Raw genomic sequence first — 14,732 nt, 5'->3', positions numbered from 1 at the left:
AAGATGGAAAAGAAACATCCCTTCCTACTACCCATGCACACAAAAACGCATATTTGTCTTTTTCAAGGTTGAGAGAAATGTGGGAATGAACCTTGAAAATATATAGGGTGATACATACTTCTGAACACACAGCTCTGCCTTTGATTCACTTAGTGCTAACTTTTCCTCAATCTGTTTCCTTTAAAGCATCTATTCAGTAGAAGAGCTGTAGTGGAGGAGATGATTCATACCTCAGATGGCTAGCTGTCAGAGATGATAAAGGGGAGGAGGGAAAAGGAAGGCAGAAAAGAGAAGCGACCTACCCACTGACCAGACACTGCAGCCAGTGCCTGTGTCCCAGGTGGGATCTGCTCATTCAGTCACCACTTGACACATATTCAGAAAATCCTAAAAAGTTTTCCATACTGGTTTCTTCTCTGTCTTTCTTACCATCAAGAAAAACAGTATTTAAATGAACAGCACTATAATATTGCTTTAAAAAAACCCAACAAAAACCCATCACTGCAGCATGACACAAGTTCTTTATCTTCCAGGATACTGAGGCTATTCCAAAAACTGAAGTACGAATACCATATAAGAAATCTGAGGAAAATCTGGGAGGTTTTTTTAAGGTTGCTTATTGCATATATTTGGAAGCACTTATTTATATTCAGTTGCACATTATCCTAACTTACCTGCTGTGTATATGCATGTTTTGCTTAGCAGTGAAGAGAGTAAAATATTTTCAAAGTGAAGAAATGTCACTGTGAAACCAGAACAATTGGCAGTGGTGTACTGGCAGGTGTTGGGCTTTAAAAGAGCTCCTGAATATTTTTTCCACCAAATGTTATTAAGCTTTACACTCCCCTTCAGATGCACAACTTCTGACAACTTGGACTTCAGGAGGCACAGAGCCTTTTCAAGTTGAGGTTTCCCACTGCATTTCTACAGTTTTGTCAACCTGGGTTCATCAATGATGGTTTTAAACTTAATCATGCAAGTCTCAGTTAGTTAGAGAGACTCTGTGACAGAACAATTAATATATAAATAAATGCCTTTTGGAATTAGCCTCTGTGCCTGCTTCCAATGAATGTGAAGACAATTTTCTGCTCATTCGTTGGCATGTACTATTTGATGTCAGGGTTTTACAAAGTGGTTTTTTTCTTGGAAAGTTGCTTTAAAGAAGAAGAGCAAAACTGCCTCTTACTTACTGACCTCTCTCACTTAACAGGTGGGAACTAATTAAGTTGCAGTAAACCTGGCAACTGGCTGATGCCTGTATGCATTAAAACTGATTTTAAATCATGTCCCTCTTAAGAGATGGACTTGATTGAATTCAGCTACTCTCTACCAGAATACTTGGGGTTTATTTGGGTTCCCCCCCCCCAATTCCATCATTTTCCTCAATTATAAATTTGAAAAATAGCATCTGGACTCTTCCCTCCTCCATAAATCTGTACTAGCAATATCAAAAGTCTGCCCAAAATTATTTTTTAATATGAAAATTTGATTGTGGCTTTAAGAACTGTGTATAGCGTTGATCTTTCATGCTTTAGTCTTTCTGTCATGTAAGGGGAGGAATGGAAATGAGTTGGTGTCTGAATTTGCATTGGGATCTTTTTGTGGACTTCTTAGCAATGCAGTCTGGGGAAGAAATGAATGGTGGATGCTGATTGTCTGTTATCTTTTTCTCCACTCTTCTGGCTGATTATTCTAGAAGATGTTAAGAATAGGACTGCACAGGGTCTGTACGGGTGAACCAGGATGCTGGCTAGTCTATCCTGTCTTCTCTTTATTTGTCCCAGAAATAGCTATTTCATAAGAGGGTGTTATTTCTTGTGTTCAGTGAAAGTTTGCATGCTTTAATTTGTGCCCATTATGTATAATTCTTAGCTGTTGGGGCTTTTTACAACACAAATTATTTTAGGTATGCCAATGCTGGTTTTAGGTTACCTGGATACTTTGTGGATTTACAGTTACGCTGTTCCTGCTGCAGGAGAAGCAGCTTCCATGAGAGGCACAAGATGGATATTTGGGGACAGTATCTATTTTGGCTTATCCCATTCAAATCCACTCCTGTGTCTTAACACAAGTTGTGCTAAAACCAGATTTCTGTAAGCACGGGGATGAAATTCCTCAGCCTTGGAGGTAAACAACTGTTCCTACAGAAAGGAACAGTTTATTATTAAACTTGGCCATACAGTCTCTTCCTCCATGTTTGCTTTTACCTATGAGATCATTAAACATGGATTAAATTAGCAGATGTGAATCTTTACATTAGCAAAATGAAATGGAAGGGAGGGGTGGGGAGGAGGAAAGCTGTGTTTTCTTTTCAAAGCCCAGATTTTATACAGTGAGCAAAATTTACAGGAGCATTGTCATATGACAATTTCATGTTAATAAAAGTGCCCATGGGCTGCTTTACATTAATATTCTCTCTAAAGTTTAGATTTACTCAGCAGGTTTATCTTTTAAGAGTCTCTTTCAAGTTTTATCTTCTGACAGTGTCATTTTAACTGTGGGGTTTTTTTGTCTTCTTCACAGAAGTAATTTTACTTTACTGCATATTAAAAGGTCACCAGTAAGGTTTTGGGTTTTTTTAAAGTAGCTTTCAAACTGAAATCTGGTTTCAGACCTAAATCTGGACCCTTGGGGATTGTTAATTGATTTAGTGCAGTGTTTCTCAAACTGTGGGGAAGAATGTATTTCAAAATTGTGAAATGCTTAATTAGAGAAAAGAAAGTGGCACATCGCTTCTGCCATGTCGGTAGACTAAGAATAGATAATAGTTTCTGCAAGTACTGTCACTAGTAATAGCAGTATACCGAGACAATCCTAGCATCACGAGTCTAAATGTATGCAATATTAGTGAGCACCAGCATTGTTCAAGCGGTGAACAAGAAAGGGATATTGATGTCTCACTGTACTGCAAAGTGTCACTCCCTGTGCTTCATTCTGGCTCCACATTCTGACTCCTTCAAAATCAAGGGGTTCAGTTCTTGAGGGAATGAAGGAAGAGAAAGGCACTTGCCTCCTTCCCACAAACCTGCAAATTTATATGAACTCTTACCCAGAAAGTGTAATGGTACTGCAGCAGCTGGAATTAGTGATGCTTTTTGTTATGAATATTGCTAAGATTTCCAGGGTTATTGCACATCCTGAGTTTTTAGTAAAGGGAAGTGTCAGTGCCTTTAACAGCTGACAAGATCTCAGTTTCTTGAAGATAGAGGATTATGAAGCAGCTTATGGGGAGAGCAAAAACAACAACAAAAAAATCTAACACTGACTTATGAAAATGTTCCCTGCCTGGGTTTGCTAGCAGCAGCTCCTTTCTGTCAGATGGGAGAAGGAGTCAGTGCTCGAGGCTGGCCACTGCAGCTGTATCACAGCCACTCTGAAGGAGGATGTCAGTTGCTGCTGATGGAAGACTTGCCCAAAGATAGATGAACCGAAACGTGGCTACCTTTTCAAAAAGAATTGAAAAACACTTGGCTGTCTTAAGCCAGTTTGTTAAAGGTAGGGCTTGCTTAAAATCAATGTTTAGGTGCCAAACAGATGCTTTTGGAGTTTTATTGCTCCTTGTTGTATCTGTCATATTTCAGCTTCACAGAATTGAATGTGAAACTGTTCATAAAGCAGATGCTAATTGGCATATAAACATAGTGAAAATATTTGACAGTTTTATAATGCTTGCAATTTTGTTACCATCAGGAATTATTAATAGAGATGATAAAGAAATCATATCCCCTATTTTTATGTGATTTTTTTTCCATTTTCTTTGCTGGACTCACAAAAGGTCTCAATTTTTTACTTTTATTTATTTTGTAAAAGCTGTTCAGCAGCAAGAATAACCTTGGAAACAGTAATGCAGATGTTTTAGTGCACTGGGTATAATTCAATGCACTGACACACTTGTATACATAGACAATGCTTCATTAACATAATGAACCAATTGTTAAATACAATGGAGTTTGAAAAATATGATTCCTTTTCTTAAAGGACTGTGGCATTGGAGTAGTCATCATTAGAGCCTCAGTTCTTTGATGTGGTGGCAGCTAGCCAGCCTGGATAAAATGGGCAATGTTACTGTCACGTTACATTTTATTAGTCTGGCTTGTCCAAAGCCACATTCCCACTGGTTGGCTGGAGTCTTTCAAAGCTGCAAACTTATGTCCTGTGGTGTATGTGGCTGGGACCTCATCACTGAAAAATACATAAAAACTCTGAATTACTGCTTCTGTTGAATACAGAGACAGCAGCAAGGCTTAGTAGATGGAAGAGGTAATAGCTGTGCAGAAGGGTTAGACATTGTAAAAGAAAGGGACAGGGAAAATAAATAGACATGTTTAGTGAATTTTAGTCTAATGGATGCTATTTATGCTTTCTACTTGGTGCTATCTTCTAGGTTAAGAACCGTAAGTTCAATGCAGTAGACAGGGTTTGGTTGGCTGGTTGGTTGGTTGTTTTTGTTAAATCGAAGTGCAAGTAGAGCCAGGATACACTTGAGGTCTACATAACTAATATCCCACTGTTCCTGATCTCCAGCATAAAGGATGTTCAGAAAATAATATTTTAGGAAAGAGATAAACCACTTTATTTATTCTCCTCTTGTTTTTTTTTTTGTGGGCTTGTGGGGTTTTTTGTTTGATTGGTTTGGAGTTTGGTTTGAATTTTTTCATGTCTCTGATTTTACTAGCTCCATAATTCTTGCCAGAACCTCCCTGTTCAATTGGAGCCTGAATTTTGCTGCCTGCAGCTGATGGCATTTTCAAGGTGAAGGCTAAACATGACTTTAAGGTTCTTGCATCCGTAAAATTTTTTAACTATCAGCAGGAGTCCCATCTCTTAAGTTAATTCTGCTCTTATTTAAGGGAAATGTGTAATGACAAGATTCCTGAAGTTATGGACCAATGAATTAACTCATATTCTGGCCAGCTGGAGTATGCAGGCACAGTTTATGACTCAATTATATTCTAGTTATAGACATACAGATTGTAATACAAAAGAGAGTAATACCAAAAACCCCACAGTATAATTTTTTTCTGCCTTCATGGAGAAACTTCTTTCCTTGTCGACCAGCAATGTGTCATTCATGAGCTGGGGGTTTGGGGTTTCTTCATTCAATCTTCAAAGGCATGCTCTCTTAATAGGTTGTATGAAAAGCCAAACCTTAAAGCCCTGCTTTGTATTTTACAGTGTACTTTGGCTGTATTTTAAATATGTGGGGCAAGTGTGTTGCACACAAACATGCTGAAATCCACAGCTGTGGGTTGCCAGGTGTTTTTTAACAGTACTTTTCAGTACTCTTGATTGGGAGTTTTTAGTGTTCCTATTTATAGTTGAGAAAGCAGGAAATGTTATGACTTGTTAGGACACTAGATACAGAGTAAAAAGTATCTGTAAAATACTGTTTATGGGGTTTTTTTGTTTGCTTGAGGTTTATTGTTAATAACATTATGTTTTGCTGCTTCCTTGTACAGTCACTGTAACATCCTAAACATATTATCTGTCAATGCTTAGATCAGGTGAAATGCAGACTTAGGAGTGAGGGTCTCTTTGGGGGTGGGAAGGGAGTAATTGAGGAAGCTGTAACTGCAAGTGAAGTGGGAGAGGACACAAATACCTGGGTTTCTGTAAGTCTTGTGTGCTCTGAGGAACTCCTACTGCTAAATTTATATCAAGGTGTTGCTACTGACATGTTAAAACTACCACCTTAAGAGCTGATAAAAGCTCTCTCCCGTCAGCAGCTGCACTTGTTGAGGGTTTTGCCTGTCGGCTTTGAGGTGTGAATGTTTCCTGCCCTGGGTTGTGTTCTTGCACTGGCAGAACGGCGTGGTGTCGGCCTGGCCTTGGCTGGGTTTTATGGCCTCTGTTACTGTAGCACTGCAGTGTCCCCGTTCTTCAGGCATTCACTCTCTCTGGTGCTCTGCTGGGTTAGAGGAATCCTCTCTTTCATGTTTTACAGATGCTCGATAACACATTAGACAGTCTGGTCTCACCAGTATTCCATTGTAGTCAGTGGAGAGTGTTGATTCACAGAGTGGTTCAGAGCCGGTTGAGAAGGCTGAAGTCCAAAGCACTCCAGCATCTCCTCCTTACAGAAGACTTTATCTCTTACACCACAAGATACCAGTGCTGAAGTAGCTAGTCATAGAGCCGGATCTCCTGACATTTGCTGTTTGCCACCAGTCCACTGTGGACCCTGTTGTATGACAGCAACAAGGAAAGCCTCCACTGACTGTGAAAAGAGGTGTTTTTCTGTTTTTTCATAGGCATAAAAATGACTTCAGCACTGAAAGATTTATTAGTATAGTGATAGCATTTATTATAAGACAGAATATTGTATTTACTGGCTTTAAGTTCTGTTTTTTTGACAGATGCATAGATCAGCAACAGAACTTTTTTCCTTAATGCTGTTTCCCACTAACAGATGGGCTGCATCTGCTATTTTTTCTGTGATAGGCTTAAAGACAGAAAAGTTAAGGATTTTCTTTTTACTTCTGCGGTTAAAAGGTGTCAGACAGGGAGAGTGATATCCCAATGATTGTCCAAAAAAAGCCCCAACAAGCACAACCTAACAAACCAACCCAGGAAAAAGAAAAAGCAATGAATCTCTGTTAGTCATGTGGAAAAGAAAGATATTCAGGCTTGGCCTAAAAGAAACCTGTCTACAATTTCCTGGTCTTGCTCAAAGTGTATTAGAACTGCACATGTAAACACAGGTTTCCACCTGGATTTAGGCTTCTGTCTTCTTTACATTTCACACATGCACATATACACACACACTTGCTGTTTGATTTGGAAGTGCTTTAACTCAAGTTAGTGTACCACTGGTGGTTTGAACAGAACCTAGGGCTTGGTCAGCACTGGTGTATTGGATATTCTTTGTTACTTTTGTTCATCCCATGATTTCTCTGGAACAAAACAGTGATCTGGACTAACCCAGTTTACAGGCTTGTAACTAAGCACACCTGCATTTCCTGGTGACTGGTTCCCTATGAGTTCTCCATAGGGGTAGGCATGAAAGGATGAAACTGGTGAGGAAATTGGAGTGGGAAAACTCATTCAGCAAGTTACTTTGGATGTACTACCAAATATTGCACAAGTAGCAAGGGCAGGTACTCAAGAAGACTAAGTTAGGGATCTGTGTGCATCCCAGCACACAAAACCTGGAGACCCCATCCGAGACACGTGCAGTTGAGCACAGACAGGGTGCCTAGGTGTTCCTGCATGGTGGATGTCACTAGGGCCACCCCTGAATCTTGGACACCTGTGCTAACCAGTCAGTGCAGATAAAGCTTTACCAGGTGTGTAAATTCACATTGGCTCTAGTGCTGCCGATGCTCTGTGCCATTGTCAGGATTTTCCCCTCATGTGCAGATCAGTAAGTCACGAGGCCATAATGCCCCAGTGCCGTTTCCCACTTAACTTCAGCTATCAATTTAATACCTATCCTAGGAAAATACTTTTATTCTAACCAATGTGTTCAGTGCAGATACTGTGATAAGTTAGCTGAAGGTGTTATCTCCTGTAGGGAGCATGAAGTTTACTTTGATCTCTGTTATTTTGTATATAAAAACAACAGCCTGATCTTCTTAGATCTTTAAATGAGCATCTCAGCATGTGTAAAAGCTCACTTCATTTTTACAAGTCTAAGAGAAGACACAGAGACAAAAAAAAAATGCACTAGCACAAAATACTCATTTCTGTGAAGGAAAAACTTCAAAATATTTTTGGACTGATTGTAAGAAATTCTTTGAAGTACATTGACTAATAAGGTAAAATTGACTTTTTGGAACTGTAAATGCAGCAAAGATAAGTAAATTTCCATAAACATAATTTTACTAAGATTAAGGTAACAAAACCTTTAAATATGTGGTCTTTGACGTCAGGCAGGTATTTAGAGCCAGGAAAGAAACAAAATTACTTTGAATGGCCTGCCAAGTGGATTTACTCTACAGAGAATGGAAATGGGCTTTTATCTCATTTTCCATGGTTCAAAAAGAAAAAAATTTAATTCCTCACTTTTCTTTGTTTTCTAGTAGTGCTGCATTCCTATACTTGCAGTAAACAGTCGTGTCCAAACATATTTTAGTGTCTTGCAGCTTTTGCTCGCAGGACTGCGACGAGATTCTGGGGGTGGCTGGCAAGCAGCCGTGGGAGCTGGGCACTCACCCGCCTGTCACTCCCAGAGCAAAGCAGCACTCTGCTGGCAAGGGGGCCTGGCTGTGCAGGCAGGGTGGCAGGACTGCTGCTAGCTCTGCGTGCTGCCTGCCAGAGTTTCCCTGCAGCACACTCTTACCAACCAGCCTCCTCCCGGGAGAGTGCACACAGGGAGTTGTGGCAGCCCTCGCCTGCTTGCAGTGACACTCCTCTTGTGGACAACGTGCTGGTGGTAATTTATCTCCCTGCAAGGGGAGGGGAAAGAATTTTGTCTGGAGACTTATACACAGGGGGAGGGAAGCCCAAGGGATTATTAGGAGCAGCAGTTTATTAGTATTGCTAGTACTTATTAGTATTGCTATGGTGGTATTTATTTTACATTTATTAATTTGTAAAGTATTATCAAATCACTAATTGCAAACTCTGTGTCCCAGAAGAGTTCCACTTTGTTTTCATCTTGTTGCTTCCTTCATCATGAGCTGTGCTTACTCACATCAGTGCTGTAGCAGTAGTGCCATAGGAGGACCAAGCTGTAGCAGGAGAAACTGACTATATAAATAATTTTTATTGTTGAGGATCCATTTGCTTTTTCTTTTAGCTGTTCTTTACAGGTTCTAATTGATTTGTTGCAGGGGTTTTGTGTTTGTTTTGTCCAAGTTTTTAGTTTCAGATATTATCACATAATAATGCCAAGGTGGTGCAGAATAGGCAAAGGGGGTAGGAGGTGAATATTGACAAAAGATGTAAAAGTTGATGGTGTAGACAACTTAGAAGGACCAAAATAATGACTTGAAAAGTAATCTAATCCCGCCTTCCTGGTATTTATATTATTGCTTGTTTAGGTTGTTAAATTGTCTTTTTGTCATAGTTTCTAGTGGGAAACTATAGGTCCTTTGGGAAACAATGGCAAGAAAAAGCAGTTACTCTTTTTTCCTCCCTTATATTGAATCTGCTAGCTGGTTTCTGTATACATTGTAAAAGGAATTAATAACCTAGATAAAATTTTGTCACAATATGGAAATATCAGAACAAGACCTACAGTAGCATCCTGAGGGGTGAAAGGGATGCAGCATGCAGAGCTGCAGACTCTGCTTGGCAGCAGTTTGCCTACAGGCTGGCACACGTGTGCTGAATGGCAAACTGACATTATCCAGCTCCAGACAAAGCTGTGCTCTTCCCTCTGTCCATCCCAAAAGCATGGTTTTGTTTTTGTTTTTTGTTTTTTTCTTTTGAAAAGATAGAGGATATAAAGCAGTTGGAAGCAGGGATTTCTCTCACAGGATTGCAGAAGCTGAAAAAACCCTTGGGGAGGAGGACAGCAGGTCAAGGTAGCTGCACAGAAATGACACAGTAATCCAGACTGAGGAACTAATCAGCCCAAAAAAACTGGGGGGAAACCCCACTTTTTTTATGTGGCATGATCATCTTGATCTGCTTCACAGCCTTGCTGCAGATATGCAAACAACTCAGCCAGTGCACCAGAGAAGCTGCTGTGGAGAAGGGACATGTTGCTGCTGCAGAATGGAGCCGTTTCCCACTTCTGCCTTTTCTCCCATGTGCTGGTGTTTGCTACTCATTTAGGTACATAGCAAGGCAGATAAGGAAATCTGTCCTGGTGAAAACTATTTTTCTCCCCCCTTCCTGGGCCAGCTTTTAGTTTGATTAACTTCCCTGGTGTGGATCATCTTGGGTGGTCATGTGAAAATAGAAATGGCAGTGAAAGAGGAAGGAAGGAAACCAAGGACTGAGACAATATGGTAAGCAGGAATAGAATCCTTTCAGCAGGTGCTTTCATTCATGTCTGATTAAAATGGTCTTGTGTTATGCTTCTGCCTGTTTATAAACTGGCTTTGTTGACTGGACTGTTGAAATAATAAATCCTTGCCTGATCCTGACCTGACCAAGGAGTCCTGTCTCTGGCTTTCTGTCTATGCTGTGGTGAAGTACAGAAAAAAATTCAAGGGAAAAATAATTCTTCCTTCACATAACATGCCCTGATACTGAGTTAATTTTTCCACTAATCATTTTCTACAAAAATTAAAGGTAAAAAGCTTATTTTGACAATGGTGTTGGATTGTGGGTGGGTTTATGGTGGATTTTCTGTATTTTGTTTATTTTGCTTGCTTTTTAATAATTTGGTGAACTGTCATTATTGGAAGTAACTACAGAAGGGGATCCTATGATGTTTAGGTGATTTGGGAAATTTTTGTGAAGCAACAGATATGTGTGACGTTGTGTGGTCACCCAGTGTTGGAGAAAAAAGGCTCAAGAGTCACCCAGCTCGTGAAATTTGGTGTGTTTCTTTTTGCCATGCAATTTCATCTATGGTTTGGGACACAGAAGTGCATCTTCTCCTAGCCAGAAGTCCTCTAAAAACACTTGTGTATGCACCCTGCATTTATAACAATGTTCAAAACATTGCAACATCAACAGGCTGGTTTTTTTCTTTTCTATTTTGGGGCCCAAAGCAAGAGAGCTGTTTTGAGTCAGTCCAAATGCTCCTGTGCTCACAGATGTAGAGAATAAAGCAGAACTGATACATCTGGGATTTTAACACCTTCCAGCTGGTGTTTTATCAGAAAGGGACTTGCATGTGTGCACTTAAGAGAGAAGATTACTGTCATCATATGACCATCTCTGAAAGGGACAAAAGAAGGTTTAAAATTTTTGAATGTCTTCTGGTTTCAGATGTCATTCCTGGAAAATGCTCGTGTTGATATCTAAATCTGTTTCTGTTGGGTAATGAGATGCAGTGTACACAAAAGGCCCTTTGATTTCTCAGTTGAGAAACTGAGTTTATGTCATATGGGCTAAGGTTGACAAAAATGATGGATAATGTCATAATGCATACGTTTAGAATTGCTATATTTATACCTTTATGAGATCAAAACAGCAGAAAATTTTGGGATCTTTCACACTTAATGCTAAAGAAATAATGAAATGCTACTAGTTTTGTTCTTTGCATTTAGTGGCTTTGGAATCATATTCAAAGATCTCACAGGTATTCTAATTTGGTGATTTTGCTTTTTCTTTCTTTTTTTCATTTACCAGAAAAAGCCACTGTCCTCGATAATAAAAGAAGTCTGTGATGGGTAAGTTCTGCCATATAGAGCATACTAGATAAGGTGCTTTTTGAAGTATTAAACCAAGTAGGAGATAATTTTTTCCAAAGAAAATCTAGATATCCTGTATGACTAGTCATTAGTTTCTTAAATCTTGTTGTGTTATCTTCAAATTTTGAATTTGCAGTGCATTTTGGGTCAATTGCTTGCAAGATGAGGCTCCTAACAAAGCAGCTCCATCATGTGGGCGACTCTCATTGTGACTGTTTCCTTCCTTTCTGCACAGAGATGCATTTTGCCAACTCACTTTGGCTTGTGGTCCCTGCAGTTCATGGGTTAAGGGACTAAAGCACTGTCTCTGGCTTTAAATATTGAGCAGAGTCCAGTGGGTGCTGTAAGCTGGTCCAGTTGATGTGACTGTTCATATGAAACTGAAATGTGAATTGCAAATTCTGCAATATGGACTAATAATTGGCTAAGACAAATACCTTTACTTACATTTAATGGATCAATTGAAAAAGCTGTTTTAAGCTTTTATGTTTTAAGCAAGTGCTACCACACAGGAGAAACTAGTTATATTCAACAAATTGCTGCTGAGCTAAAAAGGTGATATTTTATGCCTAATGTAATATATCAACTTAATACTATATGCACTGTGTATTGTATAAGCTAGCATAAATTTCTGGTACTGTACTTTTATTTTTTTTGGTCAGTTTTAGTGACTTTGTGATCTTGCTTACTGCAAACAAAGATCACTAGGATGTACTTGTACTGAGGTTTTCCGTTTGTAAACAAGCTTTTAACTTTGGAACTCATCATTGAAAGCTGTGGAAAACTATGAGAAGTATGAGAAATACATGGGAATGAGAGACACTTGTTTGGTCATACTAAAATTATGTAAAGGGTACTTTTTGAATTATTAAGATTTCATTTTGTGATTAATTTATTTTCATATTTCTAAGGTGGTCTCTTGCAAATCATGACCAATTTGCACTGCAGTATGCTGATAGCTCTAATTGCTACATCACTGAGAAGGTGGGTAAATCATTCAATGCAATTTTTGCATAGCCTGTAAAAATATTTGCCACAATCATTTATTTTAAATTAAAATTTATGAAAACATACTTTCCATAATGCAATGCCACTGAGAGAGTAGGTACTGGGAGACCTGATTTAATGACTTTTTAACTGATTTCTTCTGTTAGAAATAACAAATAAAAGTCTGAATGTGCAAAGTTCTTCATGACAGTTGAGTTTGAGACTTGAGCACTGAGCCCTTCAACTTTGGTGGTTTTGTGTATTTAGTATTCTGCTAACAAGTGGTGTACAGGAAACTGAAATATTTAAAACATGAAGGGCTATTTGAAGTCTGAGGAGACCTTCAGTGCATGTCTCTTTCCTTTTTGGCTGAGCAGGTAGAAATAAGTTTCAGTGACTGTGTAATATTTGCTACTTGCTCCTGCCTGCTGTCTTGTCCTTATCCAGTTCTGTATGTTCTGTTGGCTTACTTTTTTTGGTCCCCAGAGAGCGTGGCAATAGGTGATTCATCAAGTGAAGCAATGATTTCAGCACAGAGTAATGAAATGGCTATAGCTGTAATAAAAATGGAATGTCTAGTATGAATATATGGGACATGCTCATCTGAATGGGACCAAGTAGAACATTCATTCCTAGCATTGCTGATAAAATTGCTGAAATTTAAAAAAGGAGATTATTTGGAAAAGTGTACCTGTAGTACTGCAGAGGTACGATTTCTAAGCAATGGCAGGACGACACCGTTTAAAACCTGCTGAAGTCCACATGCAAATTCCCTAATCTCAGTGGATTTTGAGCTAAAAAGACCTGACCTCAACTGCATAGATATAGATGCCTCTTGCTGACCTTGTTATCAGTTTAGTTTGGTTTGCTCTTAAGTGGAGGCATCTCTTGGTTTTGTTTAGCATTTTAGGGTTCTTTAGGATTTGCTAATATGACTGAGACATGAACTAAGTTTTCTCTTGCTGTCATTCTTACCCTCACCCAAGAAATAAAGGAAACTTAGGCACAGTTAAGCATTTGGAAAGACTAAATTAAGCAAGACAGCAAGAACATTTGCTCATAAGATAGTGCTGTGCTTTTTTTTCTGGGTTCTTTTGGTTTGGTTTGGTTTGGTTTGTTTGTTTTGCTTGGTTTTTAACAGACCAGTTCAGTTTCAGTTTTTAATTTAACTTCTTGCCACCCTGGACAACTTTCTCAATATGTCCCTTTTTTTTTTTTTTTTTTTTTGGATCTTCCCCTTTTTTTGCTTGTGTGTTGTTTTGGGTTTTTTTTCCTCTCCTTTCTTTTCAAGTCTCAATTGACAGATACTTCAAAGGCCACTACAAGGAAACCTGTTGAATTACTGACTTCTTTGTTTTGCCTCCACCCAAATTAAATAGTGAGATTGTTCTGATAATTGCCCTCAGTGGTGACACAACATTTTCCAATAAAGCAGACAATTGAATTTTCCTGTTGGCATTTAAACTCTGAGCAGTGAGTATTTCCAAGAAGCAGGGATTGAGTGAATACTGCAGCTTTTTGAAGGTCTTTCTCCTGATGCAATTGGAGGGATATTTCAGGCTTTATCTCCACCTTTGGTGGATAGGATTCTGCAGCTTTGGAGAAATGTTTTCTGTTCCACATAAAAAAGAGTCTGGTGGTTTTTGGCTGCCTTTAACTTGCAAACTTGATGGAAAATTATGGTCTTCTAGGACATTTTGGATTGTACTGCAGGGAGGACTTTGAGTTTGTTTATTCCCTGCTGGAAATATGAAGAGTGTCTGACTCTGAGTCACATAAATAAGAGAGAAGAGCTCTAAATGCCACTAGAATTACTCAGATGTCTGTGACTTTCATTAGATATTGTTCACTGTTTATAGCTGGTTGTTGGACAGTGGCTGTGAAGAAAGGCTTATATAGGCCATCACCTCTTTTACATACTTTCCCTCATTTGTGTTCAGTAGGATGTTGTTGCTCTCTGAATTAAAACATGAAAATCACCAGGCAGGAGGGCAAACACATGCACTTCAAGGAAGCTACAACACTTAATTGTTAAAGCCCACATTGCTTTAATCTGACTGTTACTAATGGACATGTGCAGAGCTTTTTTTGTGACAGTGACAGCTTCTCATAAGTAAATATTTTTTGCAGCTCTTAAAGGTGAATTGTATGTCTGTATGTATGCAGATAACGTTATATATAGGTCATGTTTCTGCAGACACTGAGTGACTGCCTTCCAGGTAGAGATGCCTCTGTAAAACATCCCCATCTTTAAAGTTACCAGAAAGAAAAGCAATTAATCAATTCTTATATAAAGTAACAAGAAGCTTTGAAGTGAAAATGTCCCAAATGTTACATGGCTTAACACTGTAGTTTTGTTTTTGGTGGCAAACAGCCCACCTGTGTTTTGGCTGTCATATGCTGAACTGTCTTTTGTAGCTGGACCTGTATTTCCTAATTACACCATACATAAATGAAAACAACACCCAAGCAGTTCTGTCTCTTTATTTA

General features: G+C 38.9%; 1 protein-coding gene across 2 annotated transcripts in view; it reads left to right on the top strand.

Annotated features, from left to right (window-relative positions):
• The window catches only part of ELMO1 (engulfment and cell motility 1), a 305,477-nt gene that overhangs the window by 51,737 nt on the left and 239,008 nt on the right, over positions 1-14,732 (top strand). For both annotated transcript variants that reach the window (XM_082295294.1, XM_082295295.1), the window contains exons 4-5: positions 11,194-11,234; positions 12,167-12,239. In XM_082295294.1, the coding sequence (XP_082151420.1) occupies positions 11,194-11,234; positions 12,167-12,239 (114 nt within the window). The remainder of the gene's footprint in view (positions 1-11,193; positions 11,235-12,166; positions 12,240-14,732) is intronic.

Source organism: Coloeus monedula (genome assembly GCF_965178545.1).
Source record: "Coloeus monedula genome assembly, chromosome: 1".
NCBI classification, from domain to species: domain Eukaryota; kingdom Metazoa; phylum Chordata; class Aves; order Passeriformes; family Corvidae; genus Coloeus; species Coloeus monedula.
Note: the sequence above shows the minus strand (reverse complement) of the source record. Positions and strands in the feature narration are given on the sequence as shown.